The sequence below is a fragment of the Hyla sarda genome, chromosome 13, assembly GCF_029499605.1.
Source record: "Hyla sarda isolate aHylSar1 chromosome 13, aHylSar1.hap1, whole genome shotgun sequence".
Lineage (NCBI taxonomy): Eukaryota > Metazoa > Chordata > Amphibia > Anura > Hylidae > Hyla > Hyla sarda.
This window is the reverse complement of record NC_079201.1, coordinates 33,483,718-33,507,835: the sequence shown is the minus strand read 5'-3', so window position 1 is coordinate 33,507,835 and position 24,118 is coordinate 33,483,718. Positions and strand designations below refer to the sequence as shown.

Here is a 24,118-nt window from a genome sequence, read left to right as displayed (position 1 = left end):
GTTCCAATGCAAAATAAAGCAAGTTTTACTTTAAAACACTAAGTTCCCCCCAAATACTGTGTCCCACAATGCATTACAAATTCCTACGACCCTCTCTGCTATGACTGCAGGTCTCGTCTGGTAATCCCAGTATGCCCACCACTTGTCACTTTGCCCAGTTCAAAACTAACCATGCCCCAGCTCGGTCTGTGCATAGGTGCCAATGGCTTGTAGTCTGTGGGCAAGAGGCAGCCACTTGATTCTCTGTGATTCACTGCACTGGCTTGCCAGCATGTTGGAAAACATACTGTAATGTAAGCCCAAGGGATCCGTCTGAGAGCCCAAACATGTTCTATAGGAAAGAGACAAAAGTTTGTAAGATAAGAGGTGACTGTAAAAGGAATGGGAATTTGAGATGCGGAGACATTGGGGGGAGACTTATCAAAACCTGTCCAGAGGAAAAGTTGCTGAGTTGCCCACAGCAACCAATCACATCGCTTCTTTCATTTTTGAAAAGGTCTCTGAAAAATGAAACAAGTGATCCGATTGGTTGCTATGGGCAAGTGGACATGTTTTGATAAATCTCTCCCATTTTCTTTTGCAAAACCTTTTAGGCTGGGTTCAGCTTACAGCTCTTAAAGGGGTACTCCGCGGCTCAGTGCTTGGAATAAACTGTTCCGAACGCTGGAGCCGTCGCCGAGAGCTCGTGACTTCATAGCCTTGAGGGGGCGGGGTTATGATGTCACGAGCTCCTTCCTGGCGCCGGCTTCAGCGTTCAGAACAGTTTGTTCCAAACGCTGAGCAATGGAGTAGCCCTTTAATTCCGTTTTTTTTTCTGCTTCATCATTGGAGCAGAACAGAAAAAAGGGCACTAGCACATTCGTTGCACACCGGACACCAACAGTGCGACAAATTGGATTTATTGCGGTAATTTTTCAACAGCTAGAGGCACCCTGGTTGGGAAACACTAAATTCAGCCCTTTCATTGCCACAATAAGTAAATGATAATAGATTACTGAATGTTAATGTGGCTTCTCTTCAAATCATGGTTCCAACTAATATTTATTTACAAAATTTAAACAAGACCTTAAAATCCCCCAGCAAGTTTTTTTTTATCATTTACCATTATGCTGCTGTTTAGAGTATAAACCAGTGTTTTCCAACCAGGGCGCCTCCAGCTGTTGCAAAACTATAACTCCCAGCATGCCCGGACAGCCATTGGCTGTCCGGGCATGCTGGGAGTTGTAGTTTTGCAACAGCTGGAGGCACCCCGGTTGGGAAGCACTGGCATAAACAGTAAGAAGAATGTAGGTGAAAAGTGCCACCATTAAACTCCATGGACAGTCACCTCCGCATAGTTGCACTTTGACACTGGGAGGTACCATTGATAACATAGCACTTTGGTCGGTGTAGTTATTTGCTTAGTGTAAAGCAAGGAATAGGCCGGCAGGTGGCCATAAACATGGCAGCATGCCATCTACAATTTTAGGACAAAGGTGAAGTCCAAGGTATCTGCAGTTTACATAACACAGTACAGAGGTGACGGTCATTGTTCACACGGGATAAGCTTACGTGACACCAGGGAGATGGAAGGGAAGCAAGTAAGAGACAGCCCATAGCAGAATGAGAGAGATGTGAAAGGTACAGCCCTCTATTGAACTCTATGGGATATCTCAATATGCAAAAAGGATACAGATGTAGTGCATCAGAAGTGGAACGGTGAAAAAAAAAAAAAGGGGAAAAAAAAGGGGGAAGAAAAAAAAAAAAAAAAAAAAAAGAAAGAAGGAAGCAGAGATAAGAAAAAGAAGAGATGAAAAGAGAACAGAGCTGGTATAATCTGAAGCCACCAGTAATCTAATGTCTATGGATTTAACAGACAGGTCCACTATTACTCCATCAAAGAAGACAAGGATTCCCTGGAGATAGGCCATAGAAAAGATTAAAGGGGTACTCCGGCGGAAAACATTTTATTATTATTATTATTATTATTATTTTTTTTTTTTTTTTTTTAAATCAACTGGTGCCAAAAAGTTAAACAGATTAGTAGTTTACTTCTATTAAAAAATCTTAATCCTTCCAGTACTTATCATATGGTTTATGATCCACAGGAAGTTCTTTTCTTTTTCAATTTCCTTTCTGTCTGACCACAGTGCTCTCTACTGACACATCTGTCCATGTCAGGAACTGTCCAGAGCAGGATAGCTTTTCTATGGGGATTTGCTCCTACTCTGGACAGTTCCTAAAATGGACAGAGGTGTCAGCAGAGAGCACTGTGGTCAGGCAGAAAGGAAATTCAAAAAGAAAAGAACTTCCTGTGGATCATACAGTAGATGATAAGTACTGGAAGGATTAAGATTTTTTAATAGAAGTCATTTCCATATCTGTTTATCTTTTTGGCACCACTTGATTTAAAAATAAAAAAAAAGGTTTTCCACCGGAGTACCCCTTTAAGCAGAACATGCATATTAATGAATGATAAATTAAGTGAACCCCTATAAAAGGCTGCAGCCGTCACAAAGGATATTCCTAGCAAATGGCTGGTCTTTAGTGGCTTTCACTTTACCAATCTAGGGTTACTACGACAAAATAGGCTGACAAGTCATGTAATTGCTACTCTCAGACAGCATTATTGAATGGGCATTGTTATTTATAACAAAGAAATAAATAAATTTGATATGTCCCAGAGACGTGAAAAGCTTTGATCGGTCGGGGTCTCAGTGATCAGGAGAACAAGCTGGGATAAGCTTGAGGTAGGGTTCTTTACTCCCCATCTCCTGGTGATCTTTGTTCGTAATCTTCGCTGCCCCATAGACTTATAATGGAATAATGTCCTCCACCAGTGAGGATCTCAGCACAGGGACCCCGACCGATCAAAAAACTTTTGACATGTCTCTGTGACAGGTACACTTCAAGGGGAGTATTTAACAGAAAAAGGTTTACTACCTGTCCACTAGGCAGGAAATAAATAAAAGATCCAAACAAGTGAGAGCAGCTGTCTGTATAACCCCCATCATCATCATACATGCACACCCTCCCCTCTCTAAAAAAAAAAAAAAGGCTGCGTTCACACTGCGGTTGAAGCGTACGGCTTTCGGATCCGGCTGGGGGAGGGGGAAAACCGTGCACTTCCGTATCCCAGCCTGACCGGCGCCAAATTCCATTTAATGAGCCGACTGGAGTCAAACAGTGCCTCGGGTTGGCTCATTTCTGGCCCATATCTGGTTTTGTGACCGGACCTAAAACCGCAGTAAACTACGGTTTTAGGTCCGGTCACAAAACCGGATATGGGGCAAAAATGAGCTGACCGGAGTCCCTGTTTGACTCCGGTCGGCTCATTAAAGTCAATGGAGTTTGGCACCGGTCCGGCTGGGGTATGGGAGTGCACGGTTTCCCCTCCCCCAGCCGGATCCGGCAGCCGTACACCAACCGCAGTGTGAATGCACACTAAAAAAGATCCCCTGCCACATTGTTCCCAGAGATCAGGGTATGCTTACATCAGCTTGTCCATTTGTGATATTGATATATTACCTATATTAAAAGGGAACCTGTCATCAACTTCATGCTGCCTAAACTACAAGTCATCTGAGTTGTCCCTGGCAGTTTCTGCATGCCCTGTAAACCTTGGTTGATTTCTTCCTATACCCAAACAGGGAAAAATCTATCAATCAATGCTGGTGGGTTTTGGCTGAAGCCCCTGGGTGCCTTCACAATGACTTGTGGTTCAGGCAGCATGAAAGTGATGACATGTTCCCTTTAAAGATCATACTCTTACAGACCGCACGTTAGAGGTTTTTTAGCTCTCACTCTCACAGATATACCGCACTCCTCTCTTGCTGAGACACTGACCGCCAGAAGCTGGGTACAATGTACAAGGGGGAGTTTCATTCTGAAATAACACAATAGGAGTAAAGTACAATTTTAGGCTCTCTGAGATCTGAACCTGAACGATGTTTATAGGACTTTATCTGTAGAGGAGATTAGATTATACTGTCATGTACGGGGTCGGTCCGCACAAACTCCAAACTATCATCTCAGAAGGTCAATGTAAACAGATTGCAGATTTAAACAAAGAGGTGAACCTGACATCTGTATTGTTTAACACATTGGCCCTTATTTACTAAGAGTGGAGTGTAGGTTTCCTTGTGGGTTTTAATTCCCTACAATTTATTTTCCACGGTATTTATTAAGGTTTCCCTACATTTTCTACTTTACTTACATTTTCCTTTTTTTACACATGCTCTGATCTGTAGGTTTTTCCTCAGCTCAAATCCACCACATTTTATGTGTAAATATGTTGTTTTTTTGGGAAAATGTCTGGAACACGCCCCTTTCCAGTGACCACGCCCCCATCTCCCCAACGGACACGCCCCTTTTCGGGTTTTCTTAGCAAAATGGAGAGTTAGTCGGGTTTTTTCAATTCTGGCGCAAATTCTGGCGCAGACAGAATTTCTGGCGCAATGCGCCAGAATCTGGTGAACATACCGACAAAACATGTCGGGTTTGCAATAGTAAATGAGGGCCATTGTGTATCAGCAATTTCATCATTCCATAACAGGGCACAAATACAGAATTATGTAATCCTGGACTTTAGTCAGGAAAACTGTGATTGCTAAAATTTCTATTTTGCTCTTAACCCCTTAAGGACCCTTGACGTACGCGTACGTCATGACACCCTGGTACTTAAGGACCCATGATGTACGCGTACGTCATGGAGAACTCCGGTCCCCGCCGAGCGCCGGTTGGACCGGGATGCCTGCTGAAATCATTCAGCAGGCATCCCATGCAAACCCCCAATCACCTCCTGTATCTATGGGGAGGTGGCGATTTCGTCCCCCCCCAGGATTGCTGCTATTGGCTGGACGGAGGAGGGGTTAACAGCTTCCTCCGACAGCTCCTGCCGCTGGCTGAGTTCAAAATTCCCCCCCTTAAGGGTTCAGGGCGCTGCATTTGGCCCCCCCATTTTTTTTTTACACTTACAAGTTTAGAGTGTATGAGGGACGAGATTCCCGTATTGAACCCCTAGATTGTTCCCCCACTCTGGGTGTTAGCGGGAAACTTGTTTGTGCACCCTTTGCTGGATAAGGGTTACCACGTGTACGTGGACAACTTTTATACCAGCATCCCTCTATTCACATCCCTTGCCGCCAGATCGACGTCCGCTTGTGGGACTGTGCGGAAAAGCCAGAGAGGCCTCCCTCTAAATTTGATCCAGACACCTATTCCCAAGGGTGAGTCCCGTGCCCTTGCCCATAAAAACCTGCTGTTGGTCAAGTATAAGGATAAGAGGGATGTCCTTATGCTGACCACTATTCATGGCAACGGCAGCTCACCTGTCTCTGTGCGAGGTACCACAACACCTGTCTTCAAGCCCGATTGTATTCTGGACTACAAATCGGTATATGGGGGGAGTTGATCTTTCTGATCAAGTCCTCAAGCCATACATGGCCATGAGCAAAACACGGGTATGGTAAAAAAAAGTTGCGGTCTACTTGGTACAGGTTGCCATGTACAACTCTTTTGTACTGTCCCAGCACGCTGGCAACACAGGGACATTCATCCAGTTTCAAGAAGAAGTCATAAAGGTCCTGATCTTTGGCGACCGGGAAAGAGCAGGCCGGAGTTCTGAAGGAACTGGAGTTATAGGTGCCAGGATCGTCCCAGGCCAACACTTTCCAGGTGAAGTCCCCCACACTGGAAAGAAGGGACGAACCCAGAAAAAATGCAGAGTGTGTTACAAGAGGGGGATTCGGAAGGACACCACCACTCAATGTGATACTTGCCCTGATCATCCGGGCCTCTGCATTGAGGATTGCTTCAGGGAGTATCACACTTCCATGGAGTACTAAATTTTCCCTTCTCATTTTAATTTTCCATAATCTGACCCCAATGTACCAAGTCCAGAGTACATTCCAAGTTTTAACCTGTTAAACCACTAAATTGCCCAAAATAATGTTTCATCTGAAAAAAAAAAAAAAACTGATAAGACCTCTGGGGATATTTTAAAAAAAAAAAATAGGTCATGCGTCACTGAGTCATTGTCATTGGGGAGTTTTTTGTTGCCTCAAATGCGCAGTGCTCTCTCTCCACTTAAGCGGGGTGAGCATTTGAGGCAACAGGTTAGGGTTGGCCACACACATCACATTCCCAGAATGATGATTCAGAGCACAGGGTTTGGGGTGGGCATATTTTTTAGTTTTGGCTATGCTGTGGGTCATCTTTCTGGGAACATAAAATTATAAATTATGTCCCACTGTACCCCATTTTAGTTATTTAGTGTACCCCAGTTATTTACCCCATGTAATGCCCCTTGAGGGGGGTCCCACTGTTCTGGCTCCATAGGAGAAAGCCAAAGCTCAAGGACCCTGACTGATCTCCGGCACCTCTGAGACCGGTGTGCATGCTGTTTACGCCAAGACATGAGGTATGTCTTTACTCCAAAGAAATTTACAATGACACTTTCTCCTTTTACCACTTGTGAAAATGAAAAATTTGGGGCAACCCCAGCATTTTAGTGTAAAAAATCTAATTTTTCATTTTCACATTCCACTTCATGAATATTTATCAAACACCTGTGGGGGGTTAAGGCTTACTGTACCCCTTGTCACGTTCCTTCAGGGGTGTAGTTTCCAAAATTGTATGCCACGCAGGTTTTTTTTTTTTGCTGTAAAGGCACCATAGGGGCTTCCAAAATGCAACATGCCCCCCCCCCCCCCCCCATTTCAGCAACATGACTCCTCTTCTGAGCATTGTAGTTCGCCCGCAGTGCACTTGACGTCCACACATGGGGTATTTCCATAACCAGAAAAGATGGGGTTACACATTTTGGGGGGCATTTCTCCCATTACCCCTTGTAAAAATTTAAAATTTAGGGAAAAACCAGCATTTTAGTGGAAAATAAGAATAAAAAAATAATTTACACATCCAAAGTTGTCAAACACCTGGTGGGTGTTAAGGCTCACTGTACCCCTTGTTACGTTCCTTGACGGGTGTAGTTTCCAAAATAATATGCCATGTGGGTTTTTTTTTTTTTGCTATCCTGGCACCATAGGGGCTTCCCAAATGCGATATGCCCCCCCCCCCCCCCCATTTCAGCAAAATTTGCAAATGTGACTCCTCCTCTTCTGAGCATTGTAGTGCGCCAGCAGAGCACTTGACGTCCACACATGGGGTATTTCCATACTCAGAAGAGATGGGGTTACACATATTGGGGGGGGGGGGGCATTTTCTCCTATTACCCCTTATAAAAAAAAAAAAATTGGGGGGAAAACTAGCATTTTAGTGAAAAAAAAAAAAAAAAAACATTTCCGCATCCAACTTTAACGAAAAGTCGTGAAACACCTTTGGGGTGTTAAGGCTCACTGGACCCCTTGTTACGTGCCTTGAGGGGCGCAGTTTCCAAAATAGTATGCCATGTGTTTGTTTTTTTTTGCTGTTCTGGCACCTTAGGGGCTTCCTAAATGCGACATGCCCCCCAAAAGCCATTTCATAAAAACTCACTCTCCAAAATCCCACTGTCGCTCCTTCCCTTCTGAGCCCTCTACTGCGCCAGCCGAACACTTGACATACACATATGAGGTATTTCCTTACTCGAGAGAAATTGGGTTACACATTTTAGGAAGATTTCTCTACTTTTACCCCTTGTAAAAATTCAATAACTGGGTCTACAAGAACATGCCAGTGTAAAAAATGAAGATTTGGAATTTTCTCCTTCAATTTGCTGCTATTCCTGTGAAACACCTAAAAGGGTTAACACACTTACTGAATGTCATTATGAATACTTTGAGGGGTGCAGTTTGTATAATGGGGTCATTTGTAAGGTATTTATAATATGAAGGCCCTTCAAATCCACTTCAAAACAGAACTGGTCCCTGAAAAATTTAGATTTAAATTTTTTTTTTTTATTATTATTGGAAAATTGCTGCTTGAAGCCCTCTGATGTCTTCCAAAAGTAAAAAAAACATGTCAACTTTATGATGCCAACATAAAGTAGACATATTGTATATGTGAATAAGTATATAATTTATTTGGAATATTCATTTTCCTTATAAGCAGAGAGCTTCAAAGTAAAAAAAAAAAAAAAATGCAAAATTTTCAATTTTTTCATCAAATTTTGGAAAAGAAATGATGCAAGTATCGACAAAATTTTACCACTAACATAAAGTAGAATATGTCACGAAAAAACAATCTCTGAATCAGAATGAAAGGTAAAAGCATCCCAGCGTTATTAATGCTTAAAGTGAAAGTGGTCAGATGTGCAAAAAATGGCCGTTTTTCTACGGTCAAGCACTAACTCACTGCCGCATCGACACGTCACATGGATGTACAGCATGGGAAGCTTCAGTCAGTCCTAATTGTTGTGTAACTCTTTTCTTGAAGATGTCACATAGCTCAGACATAGAAGAGACTGCTTCTCTGCCGGACAACCTTGATCAGCAGTCAGACACTGAGAGCATACCATCACTTACTTAGAGCCTGGACAATCCCCAAGCTGACAGCTGAGCTACTGAGGAGATATATACCATTTCCAGCTACGGCTAGAAAGGCAGAATTATTTCGCCTCATGTCATCTGATGGGGCTGGTCCCAGTCAAGAGTCCGCTTCCATGAACTCTATTCAGACTTCGCTTTCACAATTGCATACCATGTTTAATACCATTACTTCATCTCTCTCTAGTTTACAAGCTAGAATGGAGTCTTTTGAGAGTAGGAACAGGCCTTCTACTTCAGCCTCTCAGGTCACTGCTACTCCAGGTGGGTCAGTTTCATTCCCAAATGTGGCACCTTTTCATTTAATTCCACCCAACATTAAAAAAGATATCATAGAAGGCAAGGACATAAACTAAGCGTCTTTATTAGTGTCGTCTCACGAGGCACCAGACAATAAAACTATAGCTTGCGATGAAGTGTCCATCATTCTAAAATCTAAAGATGTCAGATTGAATCGCAAGTTATCAATCCCCGAGTTCGTCCTTGCCTTCCTTCAGCCTTTACCGATACATTATTTGTTCTATTAACCCTCTCAGACGTGAGGAGTTAGATTTGTATCTCTACAAAGTGGTGGATCTAGGTTACAAGTATGGAGGTTCAGCGTTCTTTGAATACATAGATCTTTTTCAGCCAAAGCAGCGGCGGCCCTGGTCCAATTTGGTCACGTTACTAATTGGGCCACCATAGACACAGAGTCATATCGTCACATTGCTGGTCTCAAAGCTCCTGCTTGTAACCTATGCCATTCTATGTCCCACACTTCGTAATGGTGCAATGAGGAGAATCACACAACTTAGTTCATGCAGTCCAGACCCACTCCTGGTCCTAAGTCTTTTCTCAACAAGCCTGCTGCAGTGTTAGATAAATTGGGGCACCCAATCACAACCGTGTAATAACTTTAATTCTACATCTTGCCACTACAATCAATGTAGACTCTTAAATTTGTGTTCTAATTGTTTCCGGGCACACCCCAAAGAAGCATGCCCCCAGAAAGGGATATCAGCATGACAAAGCATGGTTAATGTGCATCTGTTGTATACTTATCTACAGAACCATCCTGATGTTTCCTGGGTACAATATTTGATTAATCGTCTATCTGGAGGTTTCCACACGGGTCTAGCTACCCTACCTCAGTCTACCCACGAGTGTAAAAAAAAAAACTATTGTCGGCTGATAGGGATCTAGTATCTGCCACGATTCTTCTGGAAGTTGAATTACAGAAAGAGTTTTTGGTTGGTCCATTTATAGTTCCACCTGTTCTCTGGCGAGTTAATCCCGTAGGGATAGTGCGTGGTAAATTCTCCAATAAAAAGATTAATCTACGATTTATCTGCGCCTCATTCTTTCCACATCCAGAGCTTAAATTCTTTAATCCCCTCGGATATTTCTCTATGAGGTACTCTTCCATAGAGGAGGCTATACAGATCATTTTGTTGTTAGGTAGAGGGGCTTTCCTATCTAAGGCAGACATAAGTGACGAATTTAAGTTACTCCCCATAAAGCCAAGCCTGTGGCAGTGGCATGGCATTACGTCACAGGGCCTGTATTACTTTGCCAGCAAACTAACTTTTGGTTCCAAAAGTAGCCAATGGATCTTCGACCAGTTTGAATAGGTCGTCCACTGAGTGCTAGATCACTCGGTGGTTCCTCTAGATCTAGATACTCTTCGGGCGCTGTTCCACAATCTTCAGATACCTGTAGCACCCAATAAAGTGGAGGGTCCCAGTACCCAAATTACCTTTTTTAGGTTTACATTTGGACACCATGACCATGCAGGCCAGCCTCCCTCTTGACAAATTATCTAGAATTGGAAGCACCATCCACAAAGTAGTGATCTCCAGATTATCCACCAAAGCAGAGTTAGTCTCTTCTGGGTATGCTCAATTTTGCTATGAGGATTATCACCCAGGGCAGATCTTTCATCTCCAGGCTCTTGCAATTATTACCTTCTGACCCCGATCAGGACAGTGTTGTTCAGCTAGAGCAAGAAGCAATGGCTGACTTGGCCATGTGGGGTAATTTTCAGTCCCAATGGAACATTTCTCTTTTTATTCCCAGGGCATTGCATCTGTCTCCCTGTGTACACACTGATGCAGCCTCATCCACTGGGTTTATGGCCATTTATGGCTTGCATTGGTTGGCTGTTTGGCCAGAAGAGGTTGCGTGCATTCCTCGGTTCAGAGAAAATTCTTCTCTTTTTGAGTAATACTCAGTGGTAGCTGCTGCGCAAATGTGGGGGTATCAGTGGGCTAACAACACGGTCATATTTGTGTCCGATAATTCTGCGGTAGTGGATATTCTGAATAGTGGGAGGTCAAATTTCATGGTGATCATCTCCTTAGACGGTTTGTCTGGTTGTCCATGTGCCACAAATTTCATTTAATTTGTTCCAACATCAGTTTTGGACAGGAATGTTGCAGCTGATGCCTTATCACGTCTTAATTTTGAGCGTTTCTTTCAGGTATGCCCAGAAGCAGACGAGGTAACCACTCCCTTACCTCACCTCAGACTGCTGACGATGGACTGAGACGACATTTGAGTGTTGCCTGAGCCCTTATTCGTAAATCTCTATCTGCTAATACCCTTAAGACTTACGATACAGTATGGAGGTTGTTCTCTGACCAGTAATGCTACTCATATCCAATACCTATTAGCGTTTGTTGCTTTTTGCCACTCACATCTCAAACTCTCATACTCCACCATTAAGCTTTACATATCTGGCATACAGCATTTCGATTCGCTCACACATCCGGACCAACCATCCATGTTTACTGCCCATCCTATTAGAGCTATACAAAAGAGCGGTGGTACGGCTAGAACTACTAGCCAACTCGTCTCGGGTAACCTATTCAGAGCATTGTCTGATGCCCTCTGTGACTTTCCTTTCAGATTCAGACCAAGTTTACTGGTCAAAACCGCCATATACTTTGCCTTTTAAGTTTTTTTGAGACCGAGCGAATTTTCATGTGATAGCAGTACATCTACCTACTTATGTAAGAATCAGGTGTCGTGGCATGGCACATATTTTATTCTTACTATGTATTCATCTAAAACACTTGCTATTGGCCAAACTGTTGATGTTAAATATTTCCCTACAGGTAATGCTTGGTGTCCGGTGACAGTAATTCGAGAATGGTTAAATGTTATTAGTAACGAGACGCCAGACCCTTTGTTTGCCATCTCAGGAGCTCCATTAACTAGCTCTATCTTCATCAAACTGGTTCACACATTGTTAGTCAGTTTGGGGTCGATCCTCAGTCTATTTCTCCTTTAGGATAGGAGCAGCCTCGGCAGCCTCATAGAATATTACAGTCTACATTATCAAGAGGCTGGGCCAATGGAAAGCCCTGTTATTCTAGATATATTCCTGACCCGCATTGTGAGATATTGTAAGTGTTTAAAACACTGCTTATGTGAATGATCATTTGCATAATAAAACTTTCATAATTCAAACCTAATCTTGCTTTTACTCTCTTTTCAGGTATATCTATCGCAGCAGTTATTGCCCAACTCAAACTGCTTAGTCTCGTACTTAGGTAGGTTCGGGCCATCGGTTCTGATAGTTGTCCTGACCACAACTACAGATTTTTTTCCTTGTCTTGTCGAGTTTTCAAGTGTAATATTTCCTAACAAGTGTGGCTCCAGTGGTTGCAAAACTACAACTCCCAGCATGCTGGGAGTTGTAGTTTTGCAAAAGCTGGAGGCAATTTGGGTCCCTTGGTCCTAAAAAAGGTTGTAACCCCTGTGTGCGGTGCGGTGCATGCCCTAACATTGAAAGGAGTGATACATTTACAAATACTGCTGGAAACAAAGTCTATAATATCCGACATACCGTATATACTCGAGTATAAGCCGACCCGAGTATAAGCCGAGGCCCCTAATTTCACCCCAAAATCCCAGGAAAAGTTATTGACTCGAGTATAAGCCTAAGGTGGGAAATACATCATCCCCCCCTGTCATCATCCAGACCCCCGTCATTAACATCCTCATCATTATCACCCTGTCATCATCCAGACCCTCATCATCATCACCTGTCATCATCCCCTTGTCATCATCCCCTCCCCCCCTTCATCATCCCCTTGTCATCATCCCACCCCCCCCCCTTCATCATGCCCTTGTCATCATCCCACCCCCCCCCCCCTTCATCATGCCCTTGTCATCATCCCACCCCCCCCCCTTCATCATGCCCTTGTCATCATCATCATCCCCACCCCCCTTCATCATCCCCTTGTCATCATCCCCACCCCCCTTCATCATCCCCTTGTCATCATCCCACACACCCCCCCCCCCCCCCTTCATCATCCTCTTGTGAACTATCCGCCCTCAGTGGTCTTTAACCTGCGGACCTCCAGAGGTTACAAAACTACAACTCCCAGCAAGCCCGGGCAGCCATCGGCTGTCCGGGCTTGCTGGGAGTTGTAGTTTTGAAACCTCTGGAGGTCCGCAGGTTGAAGACCACTGTGGCCTTCGACATCATCCAGCCCCCTCTCACCCCTTTTAGTTCTGTACTCACCTCCGCTCGACGCTGGTCCGGTGCTGCAGGACTGTCCGGTGAGGAGGTCGTCCGGTGAGATAGTGGTTCCGGGCTGCTATCTTCACCGGGGAGGCCTCTTCTAAGCCCTTCGGGCCCAGAATAGAGGTGTTGCCTTGACGAAGACGCAGAGGTACGTTGGTAATGAACGTACCTCTGCGTCATCGTCAAGGCAACGTGACTATTCTGGGGCCGGGCCCGAAGCGCTTATAAGAGGCCTCCCCGGTGAAGATGGCAGCCCGGAACCACTATCTCACCGGACGACCTCCTCACCGGACAGTCCTGCAGCACCGGACCAGCGCCTAGCGGAGGCAAGTACTGTACAGAACTAAAGGGGGTGAGAGGGGGCTGGATGATGTCGAAGGCCGCAGTGGTCTTCAACCTGCGGACCTCCAGAGGTTTCAAAACTACAACTCCCAGCAAGCCCGGACAGCCGATGGCTGCCCGGGCTTGCTGGGAGTTACATAGTTAGTACGGTCGAAAAAAGACATATGTCCATCAAGTTCAACCAGGGAAACCAGAGTTGTAGTTTTGAAACCTCTGGAGGTCCGCAGGTTGAAGACCACTGCGGGTGGAGAGTTCACTCGAGTATAAGCCGAGGGGGGTGTTTTCAGCACGAAAAATCGTGCTGAAAAACTCGGCTTATACTCGAGTATATACGGTAATATTGATTGTACTACAAAAAATTTTATCTACTATGCCTCTTGCCCTTGTAGCAAGATTTACATTGGCATGACTTCCCGTCCGCGGAAAATTCGTGTTTGGGAACATATACATGACATTAGACTTGCCAGGGACCACGAATGTGTTGAAACCTTGAAACCAATTGCCAGACATTTTTTGTCACATCATCATTGTGACGGTACGCTTTTGAAAGTTAAAGAAATTGATTTTGTAGACTTGGGCATACGTGATGGTAATATCCACAAAAAACTGGGACAACGTCAAAGTGAATGGATCTGGAGATTAAATACATATACAACCATTTGGTTTAAGCTAAACATTACCCTTTGCTCCGTTTTTGTGATCATTAGTTCTCTGCGGTGTTGTTTTTAATATGTGTTTTTATGTCTCACTACTAATTTTTGTTTTTACATTTTTTGTCCCGACAGGAACTCATTCTATGTGTGTCCAACAGCGTCTTTCTTCAGGAAAAGCAAGAAGAGAAAAAAGTAAAGAGTGTAACCCCCAACCTGTGGTTCTTCTCCCCCCCCCCCCCCCTATTTCCCCTTCCTTTGCTTTTGTAATAATAATTGTATTCCTTTTTGTAACTTTATTTATTACTGCCGTTGCCAACTCCTGTGCGCATGCGCCGACTCCCGGCGCTGCGGTCTTCCGGGTTCGCGTCTTACACTGCCCGTCATGCGATTGTCAAGTGAAGGAGTCAGCTGACGTGATACCCGGAAGTACGCGCAGCGTTTGGAGGTCCGTGCGCCATGCGCCACAAATGGAGATAGTAGAAATAGGAGACAAAAAAAGAAGAAACCGCACAGGCGCCTAGTGCATTATCCCAAGATAGCAATTAGGTTAGAAAAGATGGTTAATATTGTGCTCTCCTTGAGCGCAATAAATATGAGCATATCACCCCGATGCAAGGGGTACTCCAATCCCGGGAGTGCTGCGAAGCCGTAGGGAAGTGGAAGCCAATGCAGGGTTCTGCACAGTGCATGCAGTCGGATAAGTGAAAAAAAATGCCTCTATAGGCGCTGCTTCTCCCAAATGGATGACTCGAGTCAGAAGGTTGATTAAAGATAAATTTAATTTGAACCAATGACGCGTTTCGGGTATTAACCCTTCCTCAGATTGGTATCAATCAATGGAGATAGGCGCTTGTTCCGGCTTAAACAGGTGCATAATATTTGCTCTAAGTATGTGTTCCCTTATCTGACTGGGCCAAATGCACTTAAATAGTTAACTACACTGAGAGGACGCCACAGGCACTTTATTTACTTTATTTTCTTGAGGTTGGTACTGTACTTCATGCACTTTGAGACTAATGTCTTTGTATTAGCATGCACAGTTTACCTATTGCCTCTTTTGTATTCCTCACAATGTTTACATGTGCTGGCAGCAGTAACGCCAATGTTTGTCTTATTCCCCTTCTGTGTTAGCTTTTCCCTTTTTCTGTTTTTAATGCAATTAATAAAATATTATATTCTAGTGTTTAATTCTATTCATAAGGAGTTCATATATGAAGCCCTCTAGTACCAGGTTCCCTATATTTGAGTGTTTTCCACCTACTATTTTGATACTTTTATATACTTATGTGTATTTGTGATAGATCCGTGAGGTGCAGCACTATTTAGTAATAAAAGCTGGAGGCATCCTGGTTGGCGAACACTGCTCTAAGGATTTGCTGTGGAAATTTTCTGCAACAAACTGGACCCATGTGAACGTACCCTTTGGCCAGTTTCACGCATGAGTAATGTGGATACATTTTGATGTAGGGTTTTTGACGACCCATACTAACAGCTGTCACAATACGGATACGAAAAAATACATTCGCAATATGCATGTGTCTTACACATCAAATCGATCTACGCTTGTTTTTAGGAGGTCAGACGTCCAGGTTTCTTACCTCTTGAACCAGTAGATTTCCTCGGGGTCTGATATCCCGTGCTGTCGGATCTTCTGCACCATCTGAGCACTTTTCTTGATGGCCACCTCATAGCGCTCGCTGCGGGACAAGAAGTTGGGGTCTTCATGCTGGAAGTCGGGGTCGTTGATCACTAGGCTTTCTAAAAGAATATCATTTTACAATGGTCAATATACACAATGGGGGAAGATTTATCAAAACCTGTCGAGAGGAAAAGTTGTCCAGTTGCCCAAAAGTTGTCCAGTTTGCAGAGGCCTTGTTAAAAATGAAAGAGGCGATCTGGTTGGTTGCTATGGGCAACTTTTCCTCTGGACAGGTTTTGATAATCTCCCGCAATGTGAGCACAAGAATGACCTGATATCTGGGGATAAAGGTCTCATTTGTATCTCTAAGACAGTGGGGGAGATTTATCAAAACCTGACCAGACGAAAAGTTGCCGAGTTGCCCATAGCAACCACTTTCATTTTTATAAAGGCCTCTGCAAAATGAAAGAAGCGATCTGATTGGTTGCTATGGGCAATTCAGCAACTTTTCCTCTGGACAGGTTTTGAGGGGAGGCCAGGATTTCTGATCTCCTGAGGGGAGGCCAGGATTTCTGATCTCCTGAGGGGAGGCCAGGATTTCTGATCTCCTGAGGGGAGGCCAGGATTTCTGATCTCCTGAGGGGAGCCCAGGATTTCTGATCTCCTGAGGGGAGCCCAGGATTTCTGATCTCCTGAGGGGAGCCCAGGATTTCTGATCTCCTGAGGGGAGCCCAGGATTTCTGATCTCCTGAGGGGAGCCCAGGATTTCTGATCTCCTGAGGGGAGCCCAGGATTTCTGATCTCCTGAGGGGAGCCCAGGATTTCTGATCTCCTGAGGGGAGCCCAGGATTTCTGATCTCCTGAGGGGAGCCCAGGATTTCTGATCTCCTGAGGGGCGCCCAGGATTTCTGATCTCCTGACAACAATGAAATGACAGATCATGAAGCCAATTTAAAGGGACAGGAGTTCTAAAATTAATCTCAACTCAAAGCCCTAATATCTTTTGTACCACCCTGTTCAGATGCCCATGACAAGTGACTACCTGTCCCATACACCTGCTGCACACTTGTCTTCCCCCTCCTCAACCCATGTTGTGTCCTCACCAATTTCTCTCCTCCTGCGGGTCCTCTCCGTGCTCCCATCCAGGATATATGTGATGGTCTCCGGGTTGAAGGAGGCAGTGGCCCTCTCCCTGCTCAGATCGGGATTCATCGCTCACTTGTCACCTACTGCCGGTGTAGTTGGAGGTGCAGACTTACTTCCCGACCGACCTTTACCCCCGATTCATGTGTGACAGTTCTGCCCCGCCCAGTCCTGTCCTTACATGACTAAAGTGGGAGGAGAGGAGGAACATTACAAACTCCCGAAGTGCACCGGTAGAGGGAAGAACTGATTAGACTGTCCGAGGTCTTCAGGAAAATGGCTGCCAGATGAAGACAACCGGATTAGGGCACTGCTGACTGAGGTGGTAGAGGAGGGGCAGAGCCAATGCTGTTCTCTGCTGCTGATACAGTAAGTGTTAGAAGCGAAACATAACGTATGCCCTACTGTTACATACAGTGATGGCCATTGTGTATTCCTGTATGTAATTGAAAAGAGTGCCCCCTGTAAGGCTGCATGCACACAACGTTTTTGCAATACAGTTCCCGTATCAGGTTTTTGATGAAAAACGGATTCCTCAAAACCTGACTAAACTGTATCAAAAAGTGTGTACAAATTTTTACCCATATACAGTTGAAAACCGTATATGGTTTGAAAAATGATGTCCGGTTGCATCCGTTTTTTAAGAAAAAAAAGTATACGTTTTAACTTTTCACTCCATTTTGAAAAAGTTTCACTTGTTTGATTGAAATTCCAAGAAAAAAACTGTGCAAAGTCAAAAACCGTATGGTGAAAACCTGATGGAACCGTATGCACATACGGTTCTGTACGGTTCCCATTGACTCCCATGTTAATAAAAAAAAATGTATACGGTTTAATACAGTTTTTCACCCGGACCAAGAAAAAGGAGAAAAAGAAAACAATTACTGTATCAATGTGCGTCCTTTGCCAACAATGCCAATCATTGCAGTTACCTCACTTCCGTCACAAGTGTGACGTCAGAAACACTGTTTACCCGTGAATTTCAAACAAACTGTCTCTATATATATTGGAAACACACAGTCAGACCACACTAGCCTGACGAAGCGGGGGGGTCACTCTGCGAAACGCGTTGCTATCACCTTCACCATTCTTTTATTTATTTTATCCTTTTATTTTTACCCGGCACACCATGTATATTTGATGTAATGTATGGTCTGCCAGCTTTTATGCAATAAACAAGTAACCTCTAATATCAGGATGCTTGTTTGATTACGATTCACCCTCAAGGCGCCACCGAGACCATCCGCACTTTTGCCTCCCTGGAAACTGCTGGAACAGCTTCCTACTGGGACCACTGTTTCTCCTATCTTTCAAACCGACACACCTGCTGCTCGGGTTCGGGTTTCAGGCTGCCAGAGGACTACTGGAGAGTTGCTACACTCTTTCAATGCGCAAAACAGTGTTGTGCCTGCAGCGCAACACTAATAGGTGAGTGAGATATCGTTCACCTATCTGTACTGCCACTGCTTTTATATGAAGGATAAAGGTGTATAAATATACATGTGATTACTATACAGTGTAAACAAGAGATCCCACCTCCATATATATATAGAAGTGGGTTCATATATCCCATATCCTCGACCCTTTTATCCTTGACCTTTGCATTTCAACCATCATTTACGGCACTTAGATAGCGCCATCTTGTCTTTTGTTCATATTTTTTCCTATATATACTTCATTTGTAAGAGTCATATTTATTTTTCATGCAAAACTGTGGCATTTGTGACATGTGTGGCACAGACATGAGTACAGTGAGTACAGTAAAAAGGTCACTTTCTGATGATATAGCATTTTAGTCAGCTTTTCCCCCTGCAGGTTCCATCTTTAATTTCTATTTGTCCTAGAACTAGTGGGTGGAGCCTCTGTGGTGTTTCTCATACACTGCACACACACACGCAAGAGGGGATCCTGCTCCACTATTTAAAGTCTTTATAGTAGACTTTTTGAAGCAGCAGCAACATTATGGTCATTATAGAGCAGTACTAAACAGTGCTAGTAGCGAATACATCACTGGGGTGAGATCTTATACAGTCAGCTCCTGTACTCGCTCGGCAGTTTGTTTACTTCTGTCTATCTCCAGAATTCCCTCTCTGTAGACTTGTATGGACACAATGTAACCAAATCCCTCAGTGCGCTGCTAGTGCCATGGACTTGATTTGTTTTTGCGAGTAAGTTCTCCAGGAGAAGAAAGATAATAACAAACCCATCAAAGAATAGATTCTCCAATGCAAAAGCCGGTTGAATGGGAATTCTTTTTTAACCTAAGACCTAAGTGTTTTTGCACCATAGTAAATATAAAGCAAGAATAAAAAAATACAAAAAGTGTCCATAACCTTTAAACCTTTCAACAAGCTTTGCATATATCAATAGTACAAGCAACTATAAGAAACTTTTGTAAAGCATCTTAGCAGAGAAAATGACTGCTGCTTATTTGGCTTCTTTCCTGCACCATCCCTCAAACTAGTAATTAAAGGGGTACTCTGCTGCTCAGCTTTTGGAACAAAACTGTTCCGAACGCTAGAGCCGGCGATGGGAGCTCGTGACATCATGCCCCGCTCCCTCAATGCAAGTCTTAGGGAGGGGACGTGACGTCTGCCACGCCCCCTCCCATAGACTCGCGTTGAGGGGGCGGGGCGTGACAACCACAAGCTCCCAGCGCCGCCTCCATCGTTCGGAACAGTTGGTTCCAAATGCTGAGCAGCGGAGTACCCCTTTAAGCTGATCTATGACCAAATCAATGTTGAAACTTTTTTATTTTTGTTCATTTTGTTTTCTTTTATACTGTATTATGAAAAGCATGAATTAGATCTGGTAGACAAATAACAGTAATTAATACATATACTCCCGATTTGCTGGGTATAAAGTAAGTCTATCTTTTTTTTTTTTTTTTTTTTTGTAGGATTGAAGATCATATTGTACACGACAAGGATGCTTCCAGCTCCAGCTCAGTTTCATTATGTGTGGGAAATCAGCTCAGGCAATGTGACGGCTGGATCCACTGTGAGGACTTTTGGAAGGTTCAAATCTTATTTTATTTCTATTTTATAAACTGAATTATTCCCATGTTTAATTGGTTAACTTTGCACACAGTTCCAGGCTTACAATAGGCAAAATAATATATAGAGTGAAGCAGAGAACAAAAAGGAGCCTAAAAAATGTAATTTAATTATAGTGTTTTTAGTATCTCACATAAGTGAGTCCACGCCTCACATTTTTGTATCTTGTATAATAAATATTTTATGATATCGCTATATGACAACACAAAAAAGGAAACTCTGCTACAATGTAAAGTAGTGAGTGCAGTCTGTATAACAGTGTTTAACCCCTTCAGGACGGAGCCCATTTTGGCCTTAAGGACCGGAGCGTTTTTTGCACATCTGACCACTGTCACTTTAAACATTAATAACTCTGGAATGCTTTTAGTTATCATTCTGATTCCGAGATTGTTTTTTCGTGACATATTCTACTTTAACATAGTGGTAAATTTTTGTCGATACTTGCATCCTTTCTTGGTGAAAAATCCGTAAATTTGATGAAAATTTTGAAAATTTTGCATTTTTCTAACTTTGAAGCTTTCTGCTTGTAAGGAAAATGGATATTACGAATACATTTTTTTTTGGTTCACATATACAATATGTCTACTTTATGTTTGCATCATAAAATTGACGTGTTTTTACTTTTGGAAGACACCAGAGGGCTTCAACGGTCAGCAGCAATTTTCCGATTTTTCACAAAATTTTCAAACTCTGTATTTTTCAGGGACCAGTTCAGGTTTGAAGTGGATTTGAAGGGTCTTCATATTAGAAATACCCCATAAATGACCCCATTATAAAAACTACACCCCCCAAAGTATTCAAAATGACATTCAGTCAGCGTTTTAACCCTTTAGGTGTTTCACACGAATAGCAGCAAAGTGAAGGAGAAAATTCACAATCTTAATTTTTTACACTCACATGTTCTTGTAGACCCAATTTTTGAATTTTTACAAGGGGTAAAAGGACAAAATTTTTACTTTTATTTGTAGCCCAATTTCTCTCGAGTAAGGACATACCTCATATGTCTATGTAAAGTGTTCAGCGGGCGCAGTAGAGGGCTCAGAAGGGAAGGAGCGACAAGGGGATTTTGGAGAGTACGTTTTTCTGAAATGGTTTTTGGGGGGCACGTTGCATTTAGGAAGCCCTTATGGTGCCAGAACAGCAAAAAAAAACACATGGCATACCATTTTGGAAACTAGACCCCTCGGGGAATGTAACATGGGATAAAGTGAACCTTAATACCCCACAGGTGTTTCACGACTTTTGCAAATGTAAAAAAAAAAATAATAATTTTTACCTAAAATGCTTGTTTTCCCCCAAATTTTTTATTTTTAAAAAGGGTAATAGCAGAAAATACCCCTAAAAATTTGAAGCCCAATTTCTCCCGATTCAGAAAACACCCCATATGGGGTTGAAAAGTGCTCTGCTGGCGCTCTACAGGTCTCGGAAGAGAAGGAGTCACATTTGGCTTTTTGAAAGCAAATTTTGCTCTGGGGGCATGCCGCATTTAGGAAGCCCCTATGGTGCCAGGACAGCAAAAAAAAAAAAACACATGGCATACCATTTTGGAAACTAGACCCCTCGGGGAACGTAACAAGGGGTTAAGTGAACCTTTATACCCCACAGGTGTTTCACGACTTTTGCATATGTAAAAAAAAAAAATTTAACATTTTTAAAAAGGGTAAAAGCAGAAAATACCCCCAAAACTTTGTAACACAATTTCTCCCGAGTACGGCGATACCCCATATGTGACCCTAAACTGTTGCCTTGAAATACGACAGGGCTCCAAAGTGAGAGCGCCATGCGCATTTGAGGCCTAAATTAGAGACTTGCATAGGGGTGGACATAGGGGAATTCTACGCCAGTGATTCCCAAACAGGGTGCCTCCAGCTGTTGCAAAACTCCCAGCATGCCTGGACAGTCAACGGCTGTCCGACAATACTGGGAGTTGTTATTTTGCAACAGCTGGAGGCTCCGTTCTGGAAACAGTGGCGTACCAGACGTTTTTCATTTTTATTGGGGAGGGGAGGGGGGCTGTGTAGGGGTAAGTGTATATGTAGTGTTATTTACTTTTTTTATTTAATTTTTTGTTAGTGTAGTGTAGTGTTTTTAGGGTACAGTCGCACGGGCGGGGGTTCACAGTAGTTTCTCGCTGGCAGTTTGAGCTGCAGCAGAAAGTTTGCGGCAGCTCAAACTTGCAGCCAGATACTTACTGTAATCCTCCGCCCATGTGACTGTACCCTGTACGTTCACATTGGGGGGGGATATCCAGCTGTTGCATAACTACAACTCCCAGCATGCCCGATGGCTGTCGGTGACTGCTGAGAGTTGTAGTTTTGCAACAACTGTAGGCACACTGGTTATGTATCACTGAGTTTGTGACCTAACTCAGTGTTTCACAACCAGTGTGCCTTCAGCTGTTGCAAAACTACAACTCTCAGCAGTCACCGACAGCCAACGGGCATGCTGGGAGTTGTAGTTATGCAACCAGCAGATGCACCACTACAACTCCCAGCATGCACTTTAGCTGTTTGTGCAAGCTGGGAGTTGTAGTTATACAACAGCTGAAGGTACACTTTTCCATAGAAAAAATGTGCCTCCAGCTGTTGCAAAACCATAAGTCCCAGCATGCCCATAAGGGAATGCTGGGAGTTGTGGTGGTCTGCCTCCTGCTGTTGCATAACTACAGCTCCCAGCATGCCCTTTTTGCATGCTGGGAGCTGTTGCTAAGCAACAGCAGGATGCTGTCACTCACCTCCAACGATCCAGGGAGTGACACCCGCAGCAGGCGCCCTGATTGGTCGGCCGGTAATCCGGCCGACGAATCAGGGCGATCGTGAGGTGGCACCAGTGCCACCTCACCCCTGCAGGCTCTGGCTGTTCGGGGACGTCAGAGACGGCCCCGAACAGCCAGTAATTCCGGATCACCGGGTCTCTGGAGACCCGATTGACCCGGAATCGCCGCAGATCGCTGGACTGAATTGTCCAGCGATCTGCGGCGATCGCCGACATGGGGGGGCATAATGACCCCCCTGGGCGATATGCCGGGATGCCTGCTGAACGATTTCAGCAGGCATCCGGCTCCGGTCCCCAACCGGCTAGCGGTGGGGACCGGAATTCCCACGGGCATGTGGATACGCCCTCGGTCCTTAAGGACTCGGAATGCAGGGCGTATCCATACGCCCTATGTCCTGAAGAGGTTAATGTTGTGTCCCCTCGAAATAACTCAACATACAGCCATTAACCCCTTCCCGACCCATGACATAAATGTACGTCATGCAAACATATAGAAAAAAGCAAAGCAGAAGGCGATAGCACCAAAAAAATTTGCAAGAATGAACTTTATTGTACAAAAAATTATTATATTATTATAGCCTATTAAGATCAAAAACACTTAAAAAGGAGGTCCATAAAACACATCGGACCACCTTAAGCCATAGAGAGGGACCCCAGAGCTAATCTGGCGATTCCCCCTCAAAAAGCAAGGACACCCATCAAGTCTCTCATCAATAAGTACAAGCAATATCCTCTCTTATTGACTTATAGCCCCACAATGATAAGATGCAAATAATACAAGTGGCTGCTACCATACAAATTCTAATGAGTATCAAGGAAAAATAAATAATTAAATAGACTATAAACATAGTATATGATTGTGCAAAGGATATACTCTGAGTACAGAGTAGCTACAACATCAATGGTAATCTATCAGGTAAACCTCATACAGTCAGAGGAGCAAGTAGGTATACGTCACACTGTCAAATGGATAGCGGGTGTCCCCCCAATAAACCTAGGTCCCCACGCGTTCCGTCACTCTTGGTGACTTCCTCAGGGGTGCATCAATAAATGTACGCCATGACCGGGAAGGTTTACGTTATGCAGATACTGGCTGCTACTCGCGGCATCCCGCTGCGCCCATCTTTCCTCAGGACCTAGGGGGGGTTTTGTCTGCCCCCCTCACAGCGATCGCTCCTATTTGACTAGCTGATGGCAGCGTTTCGCACAGAAAAATCCTGAGCAGCGCAGTGTGTGTGTGTCCCAATCACGGGGATCGGGACACACACACTGCTCTGCTAGGAGGCCCCAGGCGTCCCTTACCCGTCCCAAGCTGCCGACGCTGTGCCTGCCGGCATGCTTTAGTTTCACTTTCACTTCCTATTTTATTTTATTTAATTTTTTGTAAAGGAGCTGTTTAGTTTTACAACAGCTCCCCCTAGTGTCCTAAACTTGGTACTGCATGTTTTGTGCACTAAACACTAGGGGGGAGCTGTTTTACAGTAGAAAAAAATAAAAATAAAATATATATATATCTATATATATATCTA

The 24,118-nt window shown here is 43.9% G+C and overlaps 2 protein-coding genes and 1 long non-coding RNA gene across 7 annotated transcripts in view; 2 read left to right on the top strand and 1 right to left on the bottom strand.

Annotated features, from left to right (window-relative positions):
• Positions 1-16,967, bottom strand: part of ACOX1 (acyl-CoA oxidase 1) — a 38,178-nt gene extending 21,211 nt beyond the window's left edge. Inside the window, exons 1-3 of one of the 3 annotated variants that reach the window (XM_056550330.1) lie at positions 16,719-16,967; positions 15,575-15,734; positions 171-331 (exon numbers count right to left, since the gene is read on the bottom strand). In XM_056550330.1, the coding sequence (XP_056406305.1) occupies positions 171-331; positions 15,575-15,734; positions 16,719-16,827 (430 nt within the window). In that variant the 5' untranslated portion in view covers positions 16,828-16,967. The remainder of the gene's footprint in view (positions 1-170; positions 332-15,574; positions 15,735-16,718) is intronic. The other 2 variants (XM_056550331.1, XM_056550328.1) reach the window with 2 other exon arrangements.
• TEN1 (TEN1 subunit of CST complex) overlaps positions 1-24,118 on the top strand; it is a 29,227-nt gene that overhangs the window by 332 nt on the left and 4,777 nt on the right. Inside the window, exons 1-4 of one of the 3 annotated variants that reach the window (XM_056550334.1) lie at positions 890-906; positions 11,947-12,001; positions 14,109-14,168; positions 19,658-19,775. In XM_056550334.1, coding sequence (XP_056406309.1) covers positions 14,120-14,168; positions 19,658-19,775 — 167 coding nt within the window. In that variant the 5' untranslated portion in view covers positions 890-906; positions 11,947-12,001; positions 14,109-14,119. Of the gene's footprint in view, positions 1-889; positions 907-6,366; positions 6,401-11,946; positions 12,002-14,108; positions 14,169-19,657; positions 19,776-24,118 lie in introns of those variants that run through there. The other 2 variants (XM_056550332.1, XM_056550333.1) reach the window with 2 other exon arrangements.
• On the top strand, positions 17,009-19,113 carry LOC130297633 (uncharacterized). The gene is made up of 3 exons (XR_008849638.1): positions 17,009-17,127; positions 17,986-18,186; positions 18,855-19,113. It is a non-coding gene; the product is annotated as an uncharacterized LOC130297633 (long non-coding RNA).